Genomic DNA, 23,654 nt, shown 5'->3' with positions numbered 1-23,654 from the left:
CCTGAAGGTAGAAGGAAGCGAAGGTGGTCTGTTGGGACCACACGCCTACCTTCAAAACCTGTGGGACCAACAGATTCTTCCAGAATGCGAGAGAGGGACCAATGCTGCGGACTTCGTGAACTCTCGGACGAAGCATATTGGTGTCGTCTTCTCCAGTAGCAGAATACGCTCTCCTTATCGTCTCACAAAGCCAGAAAAAATTGTGTTCTTGGACACTTCTTTCTTGGTCAAGCCAGTACTAACGAAGAGTAGTCGACACTCAGGCCGGAGGTGGCGAGTCCTCTTCAGATAGCGCCGCAGCACTCTAACAGGACAAAGTAGCATCTTGTCTGGATCATTACCAACAAAGTCCTCTAGGGAGGGGATTGTGAAAGATTCGAACTGAGTGCCAGGGACCGAAGGATTCTGAGTCTTTGCTATGAAATCCGGGACGAAATCGAGCATAACTGATCTCCATCCCCTCGAGTGTTTAACATCAAAGGAAAGTCCGTGAAGTTAGCCAACTCTCTCTGCCAATGCCAGGGCCAGCAAGAACACGGTCTTGAGAGTCAGATCCCTGTCTGACGACTCTCGTAAAGGCTCGTATGGTGCATGAGTCAGGCTCCTTTGAACGAGAGTCACATCCCACGCAGGGGGCCTGAGGTCCCTGGGTGGGCAAGACCTTTCGAAGCTTCTTATCACTAGGGATATCTCGAAGGACGAGGAGATATCTACACCTTTCAACTGCAAGACTAGGCCGCATGCGGCCCGATAGCCTTTTACAGCTGGAATGGAGAGAAGCTTCTCAGCGAAGAAAGACAAGGAAGTCTGGGACCTGCTGAACAGTGGCTCCGACCAGAGAGATCCCCATCCATGACACCAACCACAGAAGACGGACCACTTTCTCTGGTATACCACTGAGGAGGATCATCTGAGGTATCCGGCCATCTCCGTTACTGCGCATGCAAAAAGCCTCTCGCTTGCAAGAGATGGTGGATAACCTCTAGCCGTAAAGGCACAGGGACTTCATTGCCAGGTGATACCGCTCGACGTGGGATTGACACTGCAGGTTGGGTGGGGGGCAGGGGATCTCTCTTGGCGTCTGGGAAAGGAGGGCTAGCAGGTCAGGATACCAAACGGCCTGTGGCCTTTTGGGTGCCACCAGAATCGTTCTGAGATTTGGAGTGATCAGCACCTGCTTGATCACTCTGCGAATCAGACAGAACAGAGGAAAGGTATAGATGTTGAGGTCATCCCACGGGTGCTGGAACGCGTCCTCTGCGGCGGCCCATAGGTCCGGCACAGCTGAACAGAAGACCTGAAGTTTTCTGTTGTGCCGGGTGGCGAACAGATCGATGACTGGACGCCCCCATAGATCGAACAGCCTTTCCATGACTTCCTAGTGAAGGGACCATTCTGTTCCAATCACCTGATTCTGGCAGCTGAGCTTGTCTGCCATGAAATTCCTCTTGCCTGGAATGTATCTGGCTGACAGCTCTACTGAGTGAGCCAGTGCCCATTCACACACCTGCATCGTCAACTGGTGGAGAGGGAGGGATACTAGACCCCCTTGCTTGTTGATGTATGCCACTACCGTGTCCCATCACTCGATCCTGGAACTCCTAGAGAGCCAAGAAGGCTGCCTTGACTTCCAGGATGTTGATGTGAAGGTGCTTGTCGTCTCGGTGCCACACTCCTGAAGTCAGAAACTCCTCCAGGTGTGCGCCCCATCCCTTGGTCGATGCGTCCGAGAACAGAAGCATGTCCGGAGGGGGAGTATGTAGGGATACTCCCATTAAGAGGTTCCTGTCGTCCATCCACCAGTCTAGGTCCTCTCTCACCTCCTTGGAAAGAGGGATGAGGAAGGACTGGGGGTCACGAGACTGGGACCAATACTTCTTTAGCCTCCATTGTAGAGACCGAAGGTGAAGACGCCCATGAGGGACCAGCTTCTCCAACGACGACAGGTGACTGATGACGACTTGCCATTGTCGAGCTGGCTGTACCTGTCGAGACAGAAACAGTTGTGCCGCTTTCCTGAACTTGCTGATACGAGAGTCTGAGGGAAAGACTTTCGCTGCTACCGCATCTATCAGCATGCCCAGGTACTTTATCCTCTGCTTGGGGTCGAGATCTGACTTCTCAGAGTTTACTAAGATCACAAGCTTGCAGCAAAGCCGAGGGAGCCGATCCCTGTCCTGTAGCAACTGCGAGTAGGAACTTGCCAGGACCAGCCAGTTGCCGAGATACCTCAGTAGACATATCCCGTGCAAATGGGCCCAAGCTGACACGAGAGAGAACACTCTCGTGAACACCTGGGGAGTGGTCGAGAGCCCAAAGCAGAGTGCCCTGAATTAGAAGACTGACTCCCCGAGGATAAAGTGGAGGTACTTGCAAGAGGACGGATGAATGGGTATTTTGAAATACGCATCCTTCAAGTCCACCGTAAGCATGAAGTTGTTCTTCCTGGTGGAGGCGAGCATGGATCACTCTGTCTCCATCGTGGACCGAGTCTGGCAAATGAATCGGTTCAAGGGAGAGAGGTCTATGACCAGTCTCCAAGCCCCCGTGGCTTTCTCTACGAGAAAGATTCGGCTATAAAAGCCCGGGGACCGATCTGACACGACTTCCACAGCACCCTTGCTCAGCATGGCTTGCACTTCTTGCATTAGTGCAATATCCTTTGGTGATCCTTGGACTAGGTGCAGAGATGGACTGGAGTGCTGGTGAGGGGTGGCCGACACTCGAAGGGTAGTAGATATCCCTCCCAGAAGGACATCCACTATCCAGGTCTCGGCTCCGTATCACTTCCATGTTGCCCAATGGCACAACAGGCAACCCCCCACCTTTGGCAGCAGTTGGGGGGGAGGGGAATGCCGCCCCTAGAGTTTCCTTTCTGCTTCTTCCCCTTGCCCCCTTTACTGGATTGGAAAGTGGGCTGAATGGGGTGGGAAGACCCACCTTTTCCAGAGGAAGAAGAAGGCTAGGTGTTCCCACGGGATCCCTTCGAAGATTGGGACTTCTTAGGGGCCGAGGAAGAGCTAGCCTGACCCGAAGGCCTGGCTGCAGTGGAATGCGAAGACCCGGAGGTCTTGGCCACTGCCTGGTGAACAAGGCAGTCACTATCATCGGCCCGACGCTTGTCCACTGCAGCCTCCACCAACTCTAGGGAAGAGAGAGGTAGAACCCAACAACGGTCCATTCTGCAGGGTGATTGCCAACTCGGGCCCCACAGACCTGGAGAAGCAAGAAAGAACGGCGTGTCTCCGCTTAAGGACCAGGCTGGCCCACAGGTTTGCCATCTGGTGGGTGAGGTAGGAGATGGCTCTACCTCCAGACTGGCACGGTCTCCTGAAAGCGGAGTCCTCCCCAGGTACGATAGCGCCTGAGGAAGCAGCCACTTTGGATACTGTGAACGACCACAGATCCAACCAGGAGACTGCCTGGAAAGCTGCCATGGCGGTGGCTTCCAGGGTTGCTGCCTCTTGCTGCAAGAGAAATATTCTCTGCAATAAGTTGCTGCAACGAGAGACCCGGGCCTAGATGAACCAGGTCCAAGTCAACCCATTTAGGTGGCAAAGCCCTCTCTGAGGGCGTATAGAAATACTTCTGTCGAGGCAGAGGAGGGGGAACCAGCTTGTCTGAGCGGTTCGATCACAGGGAATTGTCTTGCCCAAACACAATACCATTCACCTGATCGAGGACCCCCTTGGCAAGCTGGCCCAAGGCAGTCCCACCGAAACCTTGGGTTCCTTTTTTGGTCCCCAGAAGGATTTGAGGTGCGAAGGACGATCCACAGATGAGGCCATGGTCCCTTCCCTGAGGTTGTTGTGCTGGTGAATCAACGCAATTACCTCAGCAAAAGTTCTCTGTATCTTGGGGGTCTCCATGTCCTTGGGAAGAGGACCCTTGAGTCCTTCCAGGGTGTGGTCCCCCCAATCCAATCTCCCCGCAGGAGGGAGAAACTAGGCAGACCTGTGATCCTTCCTGCACCACGTGGGGGTAGGATCTGGTCGATTCAAGAACTGAGCCGGGAAGGTACGCCCTGGAGGTCAAATTCTGGGGAGATGACTCGCAGGAGTTCTTCCTGTCCGACTCGCGGCCCCTGGGAGGAGCCCAGGAGGTTGAGGGAACAGGTGAGGAGGATCGGGCACCCCCGCCGGTCCTAGAAGCAGCGGGCCGGGAGTGGTCACCAATCCGCAGTGGTGATGGCAACCTGGGTCGAGAACGCTTTTGCCTCGGCGAAGCGTTGTCCCGAGGAGAGCAGAGTGGTTCACGCGAGTTGAGCCGCGCACTCAGCTCCCCCGAGCCAGGCTGGCCATGCGAATGTGGCCGGGGACTGGGCGGAGTCAAGCGTGCGACTGGCTGGCAAGAACTTGCGCTGTCTTCTAGACGGGGCCCAGTCTTCTTCGAGGCCCAAATCCCTCAGGAAGACAAAGCAGGGAACCTCTTCTCTGTCTCGCCAGATGTCCGGACCTGAGAGACTGGCGCACCTTCCCAGGAACCTTGTTTGGCACTCGTAGGAGTGCTAGCAGGAAGAGTTGGAGCACCTGTTTGCCCAGACTCTTTCTCCCATCCTGTGCCTGAATCGGTATGGAGAGAGGTTTCTCTGGTACCAGACCGGGGTACCTGGGTCTCCTTAGAAACCCAGGTACTCGGTGCAGATCGTGAATGAGTGTCCGACACAGTGCTGGCCTTAGAAGTCAGCCTCTTCGGCACAGCGGCAGGAGTGGAAACCATGCCCTGTATGCCCTCAGCTCCTGACACGACTGACCCGGGGGTCAACGAATCGGTTCCCTGGCTCATGGACCGGGAAGAGCTGACGAGAGATCCCACTGCCTTCCCTGTGAAGGAGGCAGTCCCTTAGAAGTTTGGGGCGAGACTTCTTGTGGGGGGGACAGGCTTCTTCTTCTTCGGCTGGTAAGCCGAAGAAGAAGAAGAGGTAGCAGACGACGAAGACGATGATACCTTCCTAGACCTCTTCGACTTCTTCTTCATCATCTTCTTCAGGATGCTGTTCAGGTCCCCCCTCCAGGAGGGAACAAAAGAAGATGCAGGCGCAGCCAGGGGAGACAGGAAAGCCAGGTAGCGGGGACATCCGTGATCGGGCCAGCAGCTACCGGGGCAGGTGGAGCAGTACGGTAGCCAGGAAAGCCAGGAGCTGGTGCATGGGTCGAGGGCAGGGGTGGAGCATGAGCAGTAGCCAGGCCAGGCCGAGAGTTGGTACATCTAGGAGCCGGAACCACAGTCGGGAACAGGCGTGGGTCAGCAACAGCAGGAGCAGGCATGGAGATGTATGGCACTGATGACGTGACCATACTTGAGGGTCCAGGCAGAGACAAAGGGGCCAAGCAGCCAGGAGGCAGCGTTATGGCAGGAGTGGCTGACACCTGGGTGCCCAGGTGCGAGGCCACCGTCACAGGCAGTTTGCCAAACAATGTCATGGTGACGGTTGATGTGGTGGATGAGATACCTCTGTGGGTTGTTACCGGAGCGCCAGACAGATGCGATATCAGGCCCTTCAATGATGGAACACCTGGAAGACCAGGGTGCAGCCAGGTAGATGTAAAGTCAGAGACCTGGCCACCGAGAGACGCCTCCACCGCCAAACCTGAAGGTAAAGTTGGGTAAAAAACGTTAGCCTCTATTCACTCCGGGGGAAAAAATTCACCCCCGGGGTGAGGAGAGGCCCCAGAGAGGATGTCCCGACTGTCCGCTCCCCCACGGCCTTCCACACCTGGCAAAGTGAGTGAAGAAGGGGAGGGGGAGTCCTCACCCATGGGAGAGGCAGCAAGAGGGGGAAGCTTGCCAGAGGGAGAAACGATCCCGATGGGTTAGCCACTAAGGGAGTCGTCGGGGGTGTATAACCCTCAGATGATGCCATGGCGGGCTTCCTTCAGTACTGTCTCCTCCCCTCAAACTTTGCCCACTGCTCGGCAGACCAGGAACAACACTCAGAGCAAGGAGAGTTACGAGAACAAACATGTCCTCTGCAGGTGAGCAAAGGGCATGTGGGTCCATATCTACATGTGCGCTGAAGCTATTGCACTTCTTCCCTCACCCCAGGACATACACGCTGGGGGAAGGAGGGCTTACAAGGTTTATCAATGTTCATAATAGATAAGCAAAGGAAAAACAAGAAAGATCCCACTGGGAAAACAGCTCAACAGCGGTCAGGGCACAGAACGAGAATCATGTCTGCAGCACACGACGGCTGAAAGCAAATTGGAATTTTACATCCGGGCAGGCGGTACCCTGCTTCCCGGATGGTAGTTAACTACCTAACCACCTTGTTCGAAAGTTCAACGGCCATTTCCAGCTTTGCTGAAAGTAATTCCTAATATAAAGGACCGATGGTTTGTATATCATGTCGAAACAAATGTTTGTAGTTTAGAACAAAGGGACACGTACCTCCAAACAGAATGATAAAAAAATATTTACCACAGTAAGTTCTTGGTTTACGTTGTTTTGTGGTTAGTCCTCACCATCTCCCATAAATTTATTACAAAATTCTTGTGCTGTCTCTCTCTCTCTCTCAGTATACATTTTTAATGAGAAAACATTGCAAAATATCTATAACATGTCATTTCACTTACAGAATCCATTTATACTGTATTGATCTAATCACCATAAAAATATTTAAAGTCTGAATTTCATAAGTAAACAAAAAAACACAAAGATAAACAAATCCAACGAGTTCATGACAGATCGACGAAGGTAGTGCTGCCATATTTTTTGCTTTATCTGATTTATTGTACCATATTTCATTAAAAGTGTAGTTGACTATGATTATCACACATATTATAACAGTACTGTACACAAGAGAATATTTCACCACCATTGATGTTTCATCTCTAATCACAGTAAAAAAATATTTAAAAACTGAATTTTCATGTAGGCAAGACTCAACATTCATACTCTCCTCCCAGCCATTGTGAAGTCTCATCACCAGCAAGTTAGTGTGATCCGATGTTAACACTAAAGTTCTCTCTCTCTCTCTCTCTCTCTCTCTCTCTCTCTCTCTCTCTCTCTCTGAGATAAGAGAAAGACTGATTTTTTATGCAGGTATGTTTATTTGTTTTGTACAGTATAGTTTTATAGATAAAAGTGATGTTACTTTGTTATTAATTTTTGATATTTTCCATGCATAATTACTGTACAAGTTTTGCATTTCATTAAAAGCAGACTGGAAAATAAAATGAAAATAATTAGCAAATATTTTAGATACTGTACAGTATACTCTGTCATCCAAAAACACTGTACAGTACAGTAATATAATTTCAAATACATCTTACATTATCTTTAAAGAGAGAGAGAGAGAGAGAGAGAGAGAGAGAGGGTGGGCCCCAGAATGTGCTTAAATAGTTTACAATTGGTATTAAAGATTTAGTTATTTGTTTTACTGTAAAGATTTTACAGATATTTTGCTGTTTATAGAGAGAGAGAGAGACATTGTAAACTTGTTAAGCTCGTTCTGGGGCCCACCTGTCATTCCAGGGTGGGCCCCAGAATGAGCTTAACAAGTTTACAATTTGTATTACAGATTTATTTAATTTCTATTAAACATTTTATAGGTATTTTCCTGTGTTTACATTAATATTAACATTTGAAAATTAGTATCTGTAAATAATTTTTTATCATAAAAATGTATTTAGTCATGAAAATAAGAAAATACAGTAATTAGCGAATACTGTACTGCACTATGAAAAAATTCGTGAATTAGTGAGAATTACCCCACGGACAAGAGAATAATGTATTCCACAAAAATCCACAACAAAATGAAATGTGGAAATGTGAAACGTAAAAAAATGGGGGGGGGGGCACTGCAATACCTCTAAACTGAAAAAAATCTTGTGTATAATAGCAAACCAGAGGTCAATGTAACTTGAAACAGAGTAAAACAGAGTAAAAGAGGTATTCAAGCAGGCAAGCAATCAATGCAATTAAAACTTACCACTTTCCCCTGAAGCTGACAGCAAGGAATGTTTAGTAGCTACTGGAGACATATGATGATGCAACACATTGCATCCAAATTTAAACTGATCAACTGGTCGCATACGGTTTGGATCCCATATTTTGATACACTTATCCTGACTGCACGTTGCAAATAAACCAGTATCGGCAGGATACCACTGAACACACTCCACCTAAAGCAAAATACAGACTATCAAAGGTAATAAAGGAGTTAGGACTCAGCATTCTTGATGCTTCATACATGGAATAAACTATTAAACAGGGTGCTTACAACATGCCGCATATTTTTTTTTTTTTTTTACAAAAGTTAGCATAAAAACTATCAAAGGTAATACATAACGGAGCTAGGATTCAGCATTCTTGATGCTTCATACATGAATTAAAAAAAATAAATATGGTACTTGCAACATTCTGCATATATTATACAAAAAAGTCAACATAATCCCACATGTGAAACTACCTAAATGCAGCACTAAACTAAATTATGTTAATCTAAAAAAAAAACAGTGTAGTGAATTAACAAGGGATTTTAATTTTTCAGAATTTATCATTGTTGTAACATTCATCATAACAATTATAGGCAAAATATGATCAGTGCCTATACTCACTTGTGTACAACAATGACACTAGGATTACAATTAAACTTGCTCAAAACTGGTCACTGTAAGCACCCAACCATTCAAAAGTGTGACATGGGCTGCCACGGATCCTCTCTCATAATAAATAAACTTACTTCTCTGTGAAATTTACCAATATCCTAGTAGTTTATTTAGGATGCTGATATATAAATAATTTTATATCTGCTACTGTACTGCAGCATGCATTCGCAATAGTCACTTGCTGGTGTGTAGGAAGCATTAAAATTTGGAATGCCGTTATAAAAATAATTTTATATCCATAATGTAGTGCAGCATACAATCTTAATAGTCACACACTAGATATGTGTGGTAAGCATTAAAGGTCTATGCATTGTTAAGATGTCAATTCCAAATAACAAGTTAATGTGGATTTGGCCTGTGTTGCCTCATTCCTACCTGTTAATTTGTCTTGGACACCTCATTACTGATGCTGTGTACACATTTGGTGTCCCACTTGAAACTAAGACTTGAGAAGAGAGATAAATTTTTTTGAGGCCTACAGCTGTTCTTATACAAGGTTTGTAGTACTGTATGTTCAAAACTGGGAAGCAACAAAAATAAAAATTCCAAAAGTACACACTGAATATAGCCAAAATCTTTCAACTGTTGGTTTCATCAGAATCGCAGCAGTTGGGCAATGATGCTGTTGAACTCTCAAAGGGTAAATAGGGCATCACCTCTATGATTTAAGTTGTTCTTACAAAATGTTTCTGTTCTCCTTGTTTTTGCTTTGTATTATTTTTCCATTTCTAGTACATACTGTACAGTGCTATTATGCAGTATTAGTGTTTAAGGATATTTTCTTTCAAAAACAGTTGTGTTCGAGACTTACTGGTGCAGTTGCCAATTTCTCAAAAATAATAGCAATTTATACTGGTTCTTAATATAACTATTTTTTTAACTAGATGGAACACACCATGAAATACCAGTACTTTAATGAATTCATGTCCAAATAATTCCCCAAGTCTCCAGCAAGTCCCCTATTTAGTGGATAGATGTATCCTCACTTGGGCTGCCTGCGAATGTTACTTAAGATATTGTGACGATGGGTATGAGTAAGGGTCAGAGTTCACAGCTTACTAATTTATTCAGACAACAAACACACAGGTAAAGGGCTCTTGCGAGCAGAAATGTAGCTTGCCTGACATCAGGCAGGTAAAAACAGAGATTAACCACAATCACTTGTGTTTGTTGGTAGACGGAAATATACATATAATTTGGTACATGATACAGGACTGAGGTTAATATGCATACAGCTGAGAAGCTGACAGTGTAATGCATATGATGATGACAATACTGTACACTGAATATAAGAATAACAATAAAGAAGATGCATGTACAAAAGATGTGAGACAGATGCTGAGTTTCTTTGGTCCACGTGTTGGCGTGCAGGGCTGTTGTGGGATTAATGGCCGGGTACGATGAAGGTGTGTGGGGTCCATGTGTGGACCCAACAGGCTTCCCCACCTTGGAGAGGCCTACGGTTGTAGGTCAGTGTGTGGTGTGTATGCTGGTTTCAGATGATCGATGGAAACCCCACATTGTTCTGCTGTCTACTGTCATCTGGTATGCCTTGGGTTGGCTCTTGATGATGCGGTATGGTCCTGAGTAGGCTGGGGAGAAGGGGGGTTCTGTGTACGTCTAACCGTATGAATGCATGTTTTGTGTTCTGCAGCTCGCTGGGGATATACACCTTTCTGGTCACATGGTAGGTCGTCTTGCCTGGCATTATCTTTTCTATTATTTTTTTTCAGGTGTCAGATGGGGATGTTGAGCTTGTTTGGTCTTGAAATGCATCTTCTGGCAATGTTAGTGCTTGGTTGTATAGTTTCTTCTGGAGATGAGTTGAATGCTGCATGTGGTAGTGTCATTCTCAGGCCCAGTAAGACCAGCTTCCACCTTGACATCTGGCGGTGAATGATGTGTTTAACACTGGTGTACCTCTCGATGATGCCGTTGGCTTCTGGGTTGTAGGCCATCGTCACGTGTGTTATTTTGTCCCCAGACTGTCTGTGAGGGCATTCCACAGGGTGGATGTGAAGTTGGCTCCCCTGTTGCTTGTGATGGACCTGGGGGACTCCATGCCTGCTGACCCATTTGATGAGGGCTTTCACAGCTTTACACTGTCTGTTGTCATATTGGTATTGCTTCTGGCCACCTGGTAATCCTATCTATGATGGTGAACATGTCGGTACTCCTCGGAGGGGGTAGGGTCCCACTATGTCGACGTGGATGTGGGCGAGCTGGCAGTGTGTTGTGTTAAACTCTCCTATCTGCTCTCGACGTGTCTTGTGATTTTTGACGTCTGACGCAGGATGCATTCTCTTGTCCAGTTTTTACATCCTTTTCATTCCCCACCAGATGTACCACTCTGCTAAGATTCAGGCAGTTGACCTTCCTAATGGGTGGGACAGGTTGTGGGCGAGTGTCAAGGCTTTTCTTCTGAGGTTTTCTGGCAAGTATGGGTGAGGGCAGTCCTGTACCCGTTTTGCAGGTGATGGTTGTCTCTCCACTGTTGATTGACAGGTCGCACCATGTAAGGGTGGGGTTGTCCCACCACAGTCACTGGTGTAGTCCGCGTCATCTCTTTGGGCTTCTGCTATTTTGGGATAGGCTATCCTGAGTTGGATGTTGTTGACGCAGTTTCTTGATAGTGAGTCTGCCACGGTGTTTGCTGAACCTTCCAAGTATTTGATGGTGCAGGAGTGTTCAGCCATCGCTGACAGGTGCCACTGTTGCTCATGCTGACCATGAGTCTGCTGACCTTGTGAAGGTGTGCACCAAGGGTTGATGGTCTATGGTCTGTCTGCACTACAAACTTGTCCCTCGAGTATGTGGTGGAAGTGGTGGACTGCTTTGTAGACTGCTAGGAGCTCTCTGTCGAAAGTGGAGTATTTCTGTTCCACTGCCATTAGCTTTTGCTGAAGAACACCAGCCAGGAATGACCACTATCGCATGCCTCCTGCTCGAGTATGGTGCCCATCACCATGTCACTTGTGTCTGTTGTCAACATGAGGGACCTATGGGGTAAAGGAAAGATTAATGTGGTTGCAGAGGTTATCGCTTGTTTTGCTAAAAGAAATCTTGATTTTCTAACCATATTCATTTTTTATGTTTTGCTTTTAGGCATTCGTATATGGGACTCATTATTTTAGTAATGTTAGGTATGAACCTATGATAGTAATTGATCAGTCCTGAAAATTCTTGCACTGATTTAACTACTGTTGGTTTTGGGAAGTCTGTGGTTGCTTTTACTTTTTCTGGTAGGGGTTTAATGCCTTCTGGGGTTACTTGGTGTCCCAGGAACTCCACCATTTTCTTTGACCCATTTGCATTTGTCTTCCCTTAGTATGAGTCCATTTTCTTTGAGTATCTGCAGTACTTTCTTAACGTCTTTGAGATTTTCCTTAAAGTTGGGGCTGAATATGAGGATGTTGTCGACACAGACCACGCAGAATGGAAGGTTGCTGAGCAGTTCGTCCATCAGTCTTTGAAAATTGCCAAAGTTGCGAAGGCCAAAACAGCTGTAAATGTGCAGGTGTTGAAGGGGGTGAACGTGTCTTTTCTAGATGGGACTGAACCCTTCGGCAGGCCTATTATGGTGAAGATCTTTGCACTGTTCATTTGGTTGGTTATGTCTGCTATACAGTATCTTCCTTCTCATGGTTCTGGGACTTGGGAACATAAGCCATCATTCACAGAAAATTTGCCCATTTTCACTGAGAAATATTCACTAATTACTGTTTTTCATGGTGAATAAATGCACCTTTTTGTGATAAAACTCATTTACTTGGTATATGTTTCTACAGGGTTTTTCTTGGTTTAAGCTATCAAAATGGGTATCTGGCTTTGTTTCATGTGTGTGGGACAATTATTTGGTAACAGGTATCTACTGTATCTGGTTTTGTTTTGATGTTTAGTCCATCCGCATGGGTGCCATGTTCTGTTGGGTTTTGGTACCATGTGAAGAGGTGATGCCCACAGGCTGGGGCTTTTTGGCATATTCCTGCTTCTTCCATCTCTTTGAACACTTGTTTGGCATAGGTGAGCTTCTTTGGGGCTAAACGTCTAAAACATGAGTGGATCGGGGATCCTTCTGTTTCTATGTGGTGCTGGATGTTATGTTCTGCTGGCTTGGTTAGGTTGTGCTGCAGGTCATCTTACAAGACCTCTTGGTATTCTTGTAGAAGTTGTTGTACTTCTGGTGGTGGGGCTGCTGCATTGGGCATATTTGTTGTTTATGACTGCTTTGGTGATGGTGTGGTGGTGGTACATCTGCAGTGGCTGTTGAGGAGACGATGTTGGAGTTGTTCTTAGGATCAGTTGTTTTGATGCTATGTCCACTAGCAGGTTGTGTCCTGTTAGGAAGTCACTGCTCCTAACAGTGCTATCGTCATGTCTCTGCCGTGATGAAGGTCCAACTGTAGTCTTTTCCATTGAAAGACATGTTCATCTCCCATCTTCTGTACATCATGTGAGTGGTGCTCTGCTGGCAGTGGATATGTGGAGGTTGGTGGGGAGCAGGGTTGGAGTCTTTTGTTTGGACTGGCTGGGACAAATGACCTGCATGCTCCAGTGTCCACAGGAACTCCATGTCAGACCTCTCATCTCTGATGAAGAAGCAGAGCTCCTTCATTCGAAAGAAAGACAGCAGTGGGGAGGCACAGTTTCTCTTATGAGGCAAACCAGTCTGCTCACAGCTGACATTTAGTTGATAGTCCTTCTGGAGATTCATGTTTTTGAAAACAGGCCCCTTTGTTGACTTGCTTGGGGGAGTTTCTTTTCCAGTGTAAACAGCATATTCCTTCTGGTTTCTTTTTCTGGGCCTCCCCTTGATGACTTGGATTTCTTTGTAAATGGGGGTGGTTGGTTCCTCTGGGTCTCTGTTGGATTCCATGTTGGTTGTGGTGGGCTTGTCTGTTGGCTGTTGGCTGTGGCTCCACTGTCTTGTGGGCCATGTGCACTGCATCAACCAGCTTCAGGAATTCTTCATTGGCCTGGTGGAGGGGCTGGGCATGGGCCCCACTGTTTGGCTGGGTAGTCTTGTGAGGAGTACCTCTCTCACAAGGTCTAGGAATGACTCAGGTTGGCTGCCTGTGGCAGGCAGTGTGATGAGCCGCTGCAACTGTTTATAGATGTGCAATGGTCAATCATCTCCTATGGGTGCCCCACATAGTTGAGGAATTTCTTGGCTCTCAGGGCAGGTGACATGCTGAAGGATGACTTCAGATGGTCCTTCAGCAGTTTGCAGGTGACGGGTTTGTGGTTCTTAGAACCATCCTGCTATTTGCTTGAAGACGTCATCCAGCAAGAATTGATGGTCTTGTCTGCTTTGCCTGTTGCTGAAGTGATTTTCTTGGATCTGAAAAATTGTTTCTGCCCTGAAGAACCACACTTATGGGTTTTTTTAATTTGATGGATGTTTTGATGCATTTTTATTTCAGCTTTGCTACTTCTTTTTTTCGTTTAATTATTGTTAGTTTTTCAAAATTAATACTTGAAGGGTGTGAATGGAGGTAGACATATGGAGGTGGTGGTTTTGCTGGAGACTGGGCATCGTTGGGTCAGTCATCTCTGTGGGTCACCAATGTAGAAGGCAGGTATGATTAGTTTGAGTTCAGTTTACTAATTTATTCAGACAACAAACACACAGGTCGAGGCTCTTACGAGTGGAAATAGAGCCTGACATCAGGCAGGTAAAAATAGAGATTAAACACAATCACTTGTGTTTGTTGGCAGATGGAAATATACATATAAATTGGTACATGATACAGGACTGAGGTTAATTATACACACAGCTGAGAAACTGACAGTGTAATGCATATGATGATGGCAATACACCGAATATGAGAATAACAATAAAAAAGATGCATGTACAAAAGGTGCATGACTGATACTGTGCTCTTTGGTCCGCATGTTGGACGCGGGACGGTTGTTGTGGGATTAATGGCTGGAGCGATGAAGGCGTAGGTTCCACGTGTGGATCCTACAATATAAACTCCAGTCTGTCAAGCTCAGACCCACTACTAGAAGTACTATGCCTTAGCAATAAAACAGGTTTTGACGTAGGAAAAATCTGTTTTTGGTAGTTGCTGTTGAGTCCCCAAGAATTACCTCCCATGGTCTACCAGAGCTCCATGGTGACCAAACTAATATCAGAGAATTCTCTTCTGGTTGGTCTTTTGGCCAGGTATTGTGTTGTAATGGTTAACATTATAACACGTGATGGAGTATATAATGGACTCAAATATAAGAGGGCACTTTCCCTTATCTTCAGTGAAGCTGAACTCAGTTTTTCCAACGTCAAAAGAACCTGCAAGAAAGAGAAGTGACTACTGTGCATGTGCATCCCCCCTCTTGTTTACAACTGGGCCTTTAAAAGACCAAGGAGCCATACTTTCTGCTGGTCAGTGCAGGTTGATCCCTTGCCCAAATCCCATGCCTTTTCGTCAGGGAAGTGGGAGGGTTTTGAGGACTCAACAGCGACTACCAAAAATAGGTTTTTCTTACGTCAAAACCTGTTTTTTGATAGCGTAGTCGCTGTTTCGTCCTCAAGGTGTTTTACAAAGAAATTGACAGGTGACGAAAAAGGCATAAGCTCTCACTTTTTAATCCCAACAACCCAAAGGAAATAACATTTCCAGTCCAAGGTCAAGCCACAGATTTCAAGTCCCATTCTTTATTACAAATACTCTTCAGGTTTTGATACCAAGGAACAAGAAACTATACACGAACTTACGTTTTAGGATGTAGTTTTACAGTGGCTTACCTAAGCATGCTGGGTTTGGTTGTAGTACTGTCGTCCTTCTCCCAGCGATAGTTAGCATACCCACCGTCAATAAGACCCCTGGTTTTCTGCTGCAGCACTTAGGGATTTTCTGCTGCAGCACCTAGGGATTAAGACTAACCATGCCACCTACTGATACACAGTGTAGTCGAATTTGTTTGAGCCTGTGGCAATAATTTAACTGACGACCACCCTGTACATTTGGAGACTTCTTTGAAAGAGACATTTCTGAAGAAGGCCAAAGATGTACTTACTTTCCTAACATCATGTGACCTATGGGAAGAGTGTGGATTTGCCATTTTAATGAGAAACACTACAATCATTCTCAGCCTTTGTAGGGAGAGTGGTTAGTTTGTGCTGGGTGTAGGAAAACAGGACGTTCTGGGGTGTTTGCCATGACTCTAGGTAAACCTTAAGTGCTTGAACCGGGCATAATGTCTTGTCTACTAAATTGAGTTTTTTCATAAGAATGGATATCCTTTTAAAGGATCCATATTCTTGGCCAGGAATGATGGGCCAGGGGACAATAATAACTGATGGTCAGCTATTTGCGTGATGTATCGTCCCCATCTCAGAGAAGCCAGTTCACTAATACGGGCTCCTGATGCTAATGCAATCAAGATCACCTTTTGTAGCCTGCGTGTTGTGGTTGTATTGGGCCCACTGAATTGAGGCGCTGATAGAAGTCTAAGCACCTTGCTCAGGGACCAAGTAATTGGAAGCTTTTCAGGAGTGGGCCTTTGTAGAGCAAAAGACTGCAGAAGGGAAGTGACTACTTCTAAACTGGAGTCAATCCCGAATCCATAAAGCAAGGGTTCCGTTAATGCAGCCTTGTATGCCGTGACTGTTGTAACCACAAGGCATTTGTCTTTAAAAGGGTATATGAGAAAAATAAAGTGTTTCTATAGAAATCTCAACTGGGCTCTCAGTATGGATATGATCTAACCATATCTTCCATACGGACTGGTAACACCGGACATATGTCCGTAATTTTTGCGTTAGGTACCTAGCAATGTTGGGTGAGTAATTTATCACAATTTTTAAAAAATCTATACGTGAAGGTCTCGGCTCAGAAAGGAGGATGCGTAAGAGACTTTCCCTCCTACTGTCCGGGATAGAACAGCAGACGCTGGTGGAATTGATCTTTTTGTCCGTTGTTGAGGTAATAGGAACCAATGCCTGGTTGGCCAATTTGGGGCTATTAAGCACACTGTTCCTATGAAGGTTAGAAGTTTGCTCAAAACCTTTGAAATCTGGGACAATGGAGGAAAAAGATATCGTCCTCCCCTTCTTCCAGTCTTAAGGAAGGCATCTCTTGCTGTTGCTTGACTGTCTAGGCTTGGAGACACATATATTAGGAGTTTGTGATTCTAGTATGTGGCGAACAGGTCCACTTCCGATTGTGGAAGCATGCTGGCTATTGTTTGAAAAGAGTGGTTGTCCAACATCCATTCTATTGAGGCTGTCGTTTTCCTTGATAGAGAGTCTGCTATTACAATGAGACACCCTGTGAGGTGAATTGCAGACATGTGCCACTTCCTTGCATGGATGGCCATCAAAGGATGGTTAACATTACCATATTGATGGAGGTGAACGTTCCAGACCTCTTGATGTAATATTGTGGTTATGTTCTCTTTCTTCTGGAGGTTTGAGTTTTTTTGAGACAAAAAGACAGCCATCAGCTCCAGGAAATTGATATAAAATTCCTCAAAGTACCTGATCACCTCCCTGCCCCCTGACAATCCTCCCAATGTCCTCCCAAATTGTCAACAAGGCATCTGTGTGTTTTGTCACTCATACAGATGGAGGAGTCAGGGCCACCTGTTTCACCAAAGATTCCTTCTAAATCCAAGGCCAAAGTATCTCCCCAACTCTTTTAATCCTTTGATGAGGTCAGTCAATCTTTTTTCTTGCATGCGATAGCCAGAATTTGTTCACATTTTTTTAGTTGCAATCTATGTATTGGATCTATTACTGATGAGAACTGCTGCAGGCCCATCATACTTTCTGATTGTCATCTGAAACTCTGGGCTGTGCAAGGTACCTTTTTGAGGACTTGCCTTATTCTGTTTTGAGTATGATGGGGAGAGCAACAGGCCGTGAAGAGTATCCCAACACAGTCCCAGCCACTGAAAGTGTCTGCTGGGGATGATTGCAAGATGTTTTCAAATTTATAATAAAACTTTTGACTACTATAGTCTGCTGACCATTGATCTTAGGTTTTTCAAGCACTCTTTCCTTGTGGGTTCCCCAGATCTCTTTGTTTGAGTTCTCAGAAACGAATACCATTGCTAATTTTGTAAAATATTCTTTAGGCAATGTTTAGCCCAAAGGGCATGACTTTGAATCTGTATGTATCTTTTCCTATCCGGAACCTTAGGAAGGGGCTTCTCTTAAACAGCTATAGGGATGTGCCAGTGTGCATCTTTCAGATCTATAGAAACTGTCTGGGTCCCTTTTTAGAATGATTCAATGTACTTAGGCAACGGTAATTATCCGAAACTTTCGCAAACAATATGCTTGTTCAATGTTAATTGGTTGAGGGATCACTCTTCTTTTGGAGGAATCCTTTTGAGGACACTGAAGAGACATACTTGGTGGCAAATATGTGCATGTTTCTCTATGGGCCCCATTAACAGGGCCTTTCTGATGTCACAATCGGCCAAAGAAAAATTGGCATAGATTTCTTTATTCATTGTTCGTTATGGAAATATTGCAATATGCAGGTGCCAGATTATTTGCTTTTCAATCGTGACAGCCAGAAGCATTTGGAATTTGGCTTTACTTCTGCTTGTCAGTTTGACGTTGACCCAACGTGGTTTGAAAACTGGCGGTCGTCATTCGTCACCTATGCCAAAACTAATACATTTAGCCTGTCATATGCTTTAATAGCAAAGTGTAATTCATAATTTTGTCCTCTGATCAATAAAATAATTGGCATGACACTTTAGTAGGCCTAAATTTGACTTCTGATTCTGACACCTGATTATCCTACAGTAGGTCTATTTTCAGTAGTATATCTCTCGGATGCGTCATGTGACAATATTTAAATCAACAGTACAGTATCTATATTAATTGCTTTATTTGATTATTCCCATTATCCTTTTTTTTGGCCATGTTCTCCTTTTTCTTATCCTATTCATTACTGCTTAACATAATTTACTCAGACCTAGCTATCTCCTAAAAAAGGCAATCATAAGAAATCAAAAATTTTACAATAGTCTTTTTTTAATCTAATTCCTTGCATGTTATCCTGTTTCATCCGCAATCTACGTTTAAACTGTTTTCATCTCAAAGCTGACGAATAATTAAGGCAAAATCCTTCCTTCCATCAAAGCATTTTCATTAATTTTGATGTAGCTGCATTCATTTCTTTTTAAATAGAAATTAAAAATTAAGAATCAGTTTCACACAGTAATATTCTCCATTTACATATTATTTTGCAATAGAGGACAGGAAATATGAAAAGTAACTTTCTTAAGTCTGTTTCCGATTTTACAATTTAATACCCAAATTATTATTTCTATCCATATATATATACCATATTCTGCTATATTTATATAAATATATATATGTATATATATATATATACTGTTTATATATAGCTAGTCCAATACAAACAAAATATATTTAGATACATAAAAAACAAGTTTAGAAATCCATGACAACCACTTACTGTAATTTTGCAGAAAACAACAAAGAAATGAAAATAAACATATCCATATTACAAGGATGAGATATATATAAAACATCTTATTAAAATAATGTGTTTTTGTATAATATTTATATATGTATATATATATATATATATATATATTAAAAATAAAATATATAATGGTAAAATTTATAAAATTTACAGAGAGATGAGAGATAAAAAGCAGAGAGAGAGATGAATTAACAGGAATTCAGTCATAACACAACCTTTAGTATACCAAATAAAAAATTTTAATAAATAGCTGAAATTAAGGTTAAGTCAGATACAAAAAAACACTTAAACTAACTTGAAAAAATTGGTCAGGATTATATTTGGCAGCACAACTCATTAAAACTATGTATAGGACCCTTGAATCTGGCACAATCTTATCCTATTTGACATTGGTGCAAACGACTCTTAATGTTTGCTGCAAACATTAAGTTTTCCCAAATATCTATTCCATGCTTTGTAATTTCTCTTTGGTTAAGCACTATTAACATCCCATTGTTGGTCTGTAGGACCATAAGGTTTTCTATTGGGTTCTGATAAAGGCTTTATAATACAAACTTCTTCTGATTTATGTGGAACCATTGCTATACAACCTTTGCAAATAGGACCTGTTAGAATTGTCTGTGGCGATATATACTGGCATGGGATATGGCAATAATAGTTTTCGAACTGAGGCTACTAAATTGTCCTGTAAAATTTGATATACTGATTGTGGTTCAGAACGTTCATCAATGGCAGTAACTCTCCTGGTCCACTGGCAGCCACCCATCCCCTAACCCAGGTGATATTCTGCCACTATGCCTTGAAGGACGCAGTGTTATTTTCATTCTTTCGACTAGAAAATGTTATTTCAACTGATAGACAATTCAATAGAGAGTAGTTAAGTTATATAAAGACTGAGAACAGTAGTCTACAACTTTACAAAGACATATTTTCTTCCATTTTTATATCTGTTATAACATAGACCTACCTTATAATTAAACATAAAATGAAAAAATTATAATGTTTTCTAATAGTCTACAGGTATGAACTGAAATTATATATCAAGACAGCTATCTACAAGATAACTAAAGAAAATTGTCTTAGTTTTTTATATATAACGTAATGCACTCAAGTATATACTATATCAGTTTATGATAGGAATAAACAAGTTGATCTTAAAGAAAAGGCGTGCCTCATATTTTATGAATAAGTCAAAAATTTCACTAGGCTTACCTAGTTTTATTTGCACCAACAATGAAACTGTCTGTCCATGACAAAGACGCATTTGCCTTTCATCACAGAAAATAACTGAATTCCGTGAACGACGATCTTCTGGAAGATATAGCAGGGCAAATTCTGACTTTCTTCATTTATGCTGTTGACGTTAGCAATGGTTTCCTGCCTGAATCCTGTGATGCATTCCTGTCCCATGCAATCTATTCCAGACAGTCTGCACAATATTTTGCAGTCCAAGTTGCTGTTTTACAGCAACTGGTGGCAGGGTTGTTCTTTGACAGCTGCAACAATCATATTGTCTTCGCTTCTTGTGGTGATTCCCTGAGTTCCACTTCTCCTATTTTCTAAACTTTGCATTCTCAAACAGTTTGATCCTCTATGTATGGTCCTCTTCGGTATATTAAGCCTTCTTGATATCTCTCTAACAGGAACTTACACCAAAAGCAGTGCAATAATTGTTTTTTTGCTGAGCAGGGGATGTTTCTTTAGGCAGAGGATCCATGTTCAACGTGAAGGGGCGTGACAAAATTCAGGTGAGTTTGACCGATAAATCAATAATGACTGAATAAAGAGCCATCAAAGGATGGTTGTTTGTGCAATCATTGCAGCAGAAACTGAAACAGGAATGTCTTGACTGACAGATCGTCGAATGCAGACGACATCAGATTGACAGCATTTAGGGATTTTCTAATTATGGTAGCTTAAATCTATTTAAAACTGTTTTAGTAAATGACAAAAAAATTAGCCTAACTTAAAATGAAGTTAAGGGAAATGATCTTTTAGACTGATTCAAGGAAAGCTATGGGTTAAATGACTTTAAAATTTAGGCAATGACTGCCAAAATGTGGCAACACTGTATTATGGAAGTGGTTAAATACAACATTTTATCACTTCTTTTGTTCACGTGAATTGTTATATGGAAAAAGTTTTACATAATAAAAACCGATGTTCTAAAGATTACAGTGACTGTTTTAATGCCATTACATAAGATTTATTCCATCTTAACAGAAAAATAGATTAATTAGGGGCATGAATCGTAAGATCAGGCAGGTGATCGAAAAAATTACTGAAACTCTGCCAATTCTAATTTGGGCAGCTGTACATATAAATAATGCTGTCCCCAACAGGGAAAAAAACCATTGTCTGTGATGTCATTGAAGCTGACCCCAAACCAATATAATTCCTCTTGGGAAACTGCCCCCTCCTCTGCCTTCCATTTGATAGACATTCCAGGTGTTGTTTTTCGTCCTTTTTCCCAATGAGATGGTTTTTGGACCTTGTGAAAAAATGATGGCCTTGAAGTTGTTGTCATCCCTTTGCAGGGAATTGTCCCTTCTGACCACCTACCTGTTTTTGAGGGAAAAATTTGGGGATGACTGAAGGCTTATATGATTTTTGATCGAACTGAGCCTTGTTTGGGGTTGGGTAAAGGAAATTTTGGGTTCTTTGTTTCACCTGAATTCCCCTTTCCCAGAGGAGCGCAGGCCACTACAATTCTGTTGGTGGACATGCTCCAGAGTTGAGCCACAACAGACTAAAACAGGTCCTTACAGAAAGGGTTAGAATGTAATAATGCAGTGACATTGAGAGTGATTTGATGGAGCTCTCCAATGCTTCCATTCACACTTTTATGCGCCATTCTAGGAAGTCAAAGAGTGCTTTCTGCATCGGGTTCTCATAAGACTTTTGGCCTCAACAGCAAAAATTATCCTGGGATCTTCTGGAAGCTTTTAGATGGCAACTTCCAGCAAGGTAGTAGAGGTTATAATGCTAAGGAGTCGGAGCCTAGCATAAAATTCTGACGAGGCTGTCCCCTCCGAGAGTCTTCTCATAGGGGTTCCAAACTGCTGAGCAGCTGTATCTAAAGGGAGCTTTTTCCTTTCAAAAAGGAGTTGCAGCATTGCCCATTCCTTTTAATGGAATTTCCCAAAACTGGGATGACTGTGGCAGATGGTTTTAATTCTGCCATTTTTTCTTATTTTTAGTCACTACCAATTCTGAAAAAGCTGTCTTCACATGATTAATATTTCTGAAAGTGAAGGGACAGTAGGCTGGGGCTACTTGGTGAGCAACTTGGGTCTTATTAAAATGAAAGTAGAGATGGTGAGAACTTGGGTCTTATTCAAAATGAAAGTAGGGATCCATTTTTCACTGATATGGTAATGGGCGATTTCTTTAGTTTTTAATGCTATAGGCACAGGTAAGAAAACCATTTCTGTTAGTGGTTTCTCCAAGTCTGGTGAGGATGGTACCAGGTGCCATTCTGTATTAAGGAATGCGGCCATTTGTAAATTCTACATTTACAACTTCGATCAAAGTTTTTCTCTCATTAATTACCTACTCGCCATTGGGAGAGAAAGTGCACAATGAAGCATCTTGCCAAGGATTATCAGTATCATCAGGGGTGAGTTTTGGAGCCCCTATTATGTTTTAATCTGAAGTTCTGTACAGTATTCCAAACTGACCCATTTGTTGTTTCTAGTCGGAATTCTAACATCAGACCTTGTTTGGGCGGCATCTGTATCTATACTCACTTTTCAGTTACAGGATGTAGCACTTTTACACCTTGGTGTAGTGCTTTTTACACTTTGGTTTCATACATGACTGACTGACTTTGCTTTTCAGAATCATGTTCATGTCCCTTTATACAAACTTGCCACAAACAGGTCAATAAAAATTCAATTTGGACAGAACTGATCAAATGCAGCAAACTGTGTCCTTTTTGGGGAGCTTGCAGAAACCGTGTATCCCTTTTGGGGAGCTTGACTAGTCTAACTGAGCTTCAGCAACTGAACTGCAACTGCCTGTTAATCAAGGGGCAGAAGTCCTGGGCTTAATTATACCCTTCCAAAAATGTAGACATTTCAGTCTGAGTTAGGTGGATCCCAGTATCCCTTTTGGGGGGAAAGATCCTATTCAGCAACGATAGCTGCATGGGGGAATAGAATTCCTTCTGAAAGGTTTCTCCCATGGCTAGCTAAAATTTGGTCCCTTAGCCTTCTGGGTTCAGCAGGGCCATTTTGATGGCAATGTCCACTTTATATTTTTTAATAAGAATGTGAACTCCATTCCATGAAAAGATTCCTCTACTTCCTCCATGTGGTTAACCTTGGGGGTATTGGCGACTGATGTTACTGGGTTTTGGCCTGAACAATGATGTTGTATTGATGTTGTTCAGAGGAAGGGTTAAATATCTGCTGCCGGAGTTCTGCCAGAAAGATATAATCTTCCCTTCCTCACCCCTACTAAACCCTATGCCCCACTGAGATACTTAAATTTGCTGTTTGTAAAACTTGCTGCCAGAGCATACTAAAGATCTCGCCCACATCTGGCGACTAAAAAATTTTCCTTGTTT

The 23,654-nt window shown here is 43.5% G+C and overlaps 1 protein-coding gene across 5 annotated transcripts in view; it reads right to left on the bottom strand.

Moving 5' to 3' along the window:
* LOC136833122 (DNA excision repair protein ERCC-8-like) overlaps positions 1-23,654 on the bottom strand; it is a 232,215-nt gene that overhangs the window by 35,340 nt on the left and 173,221 nt on the right. For all 5 annotated transcript variants that reach the window (XM_067094776.1, XM_067094777.1, XM_067094779.1 and 2 more), the window contains exon 4: positions 7,934-8,126. In XM_067094776.1, the coding sequence (XP_066950877.1) occupies positions 7,934-8,126 (193 nt within the window). The remainder of the gene's footprint in view (positions 1-7,933; positions 8,127-23,654) is intronic.

The sequence above is a fragment of the Macrobrachium rosenbergii genome, chromosome 51 (genome assembly GCF_040412425.1).
Source record: "Macrobrachium rosenbergii isolate ZJJX-2024 chromosome 51, ASM4041242v1, whole genome shotgun sequence".
Classification (NCBI taxonomy): Eukaryota; Metazoa; Arthropoda; class Malacostraca; order Decapoda; family Palaemonidae; genus Macrobrachium; species Macrobrachium rosenbergii.
Note: the sequence above shows the minus strand (reverse complement) of the source record. Positions and strands in the feature narration are given on the sequence as shown.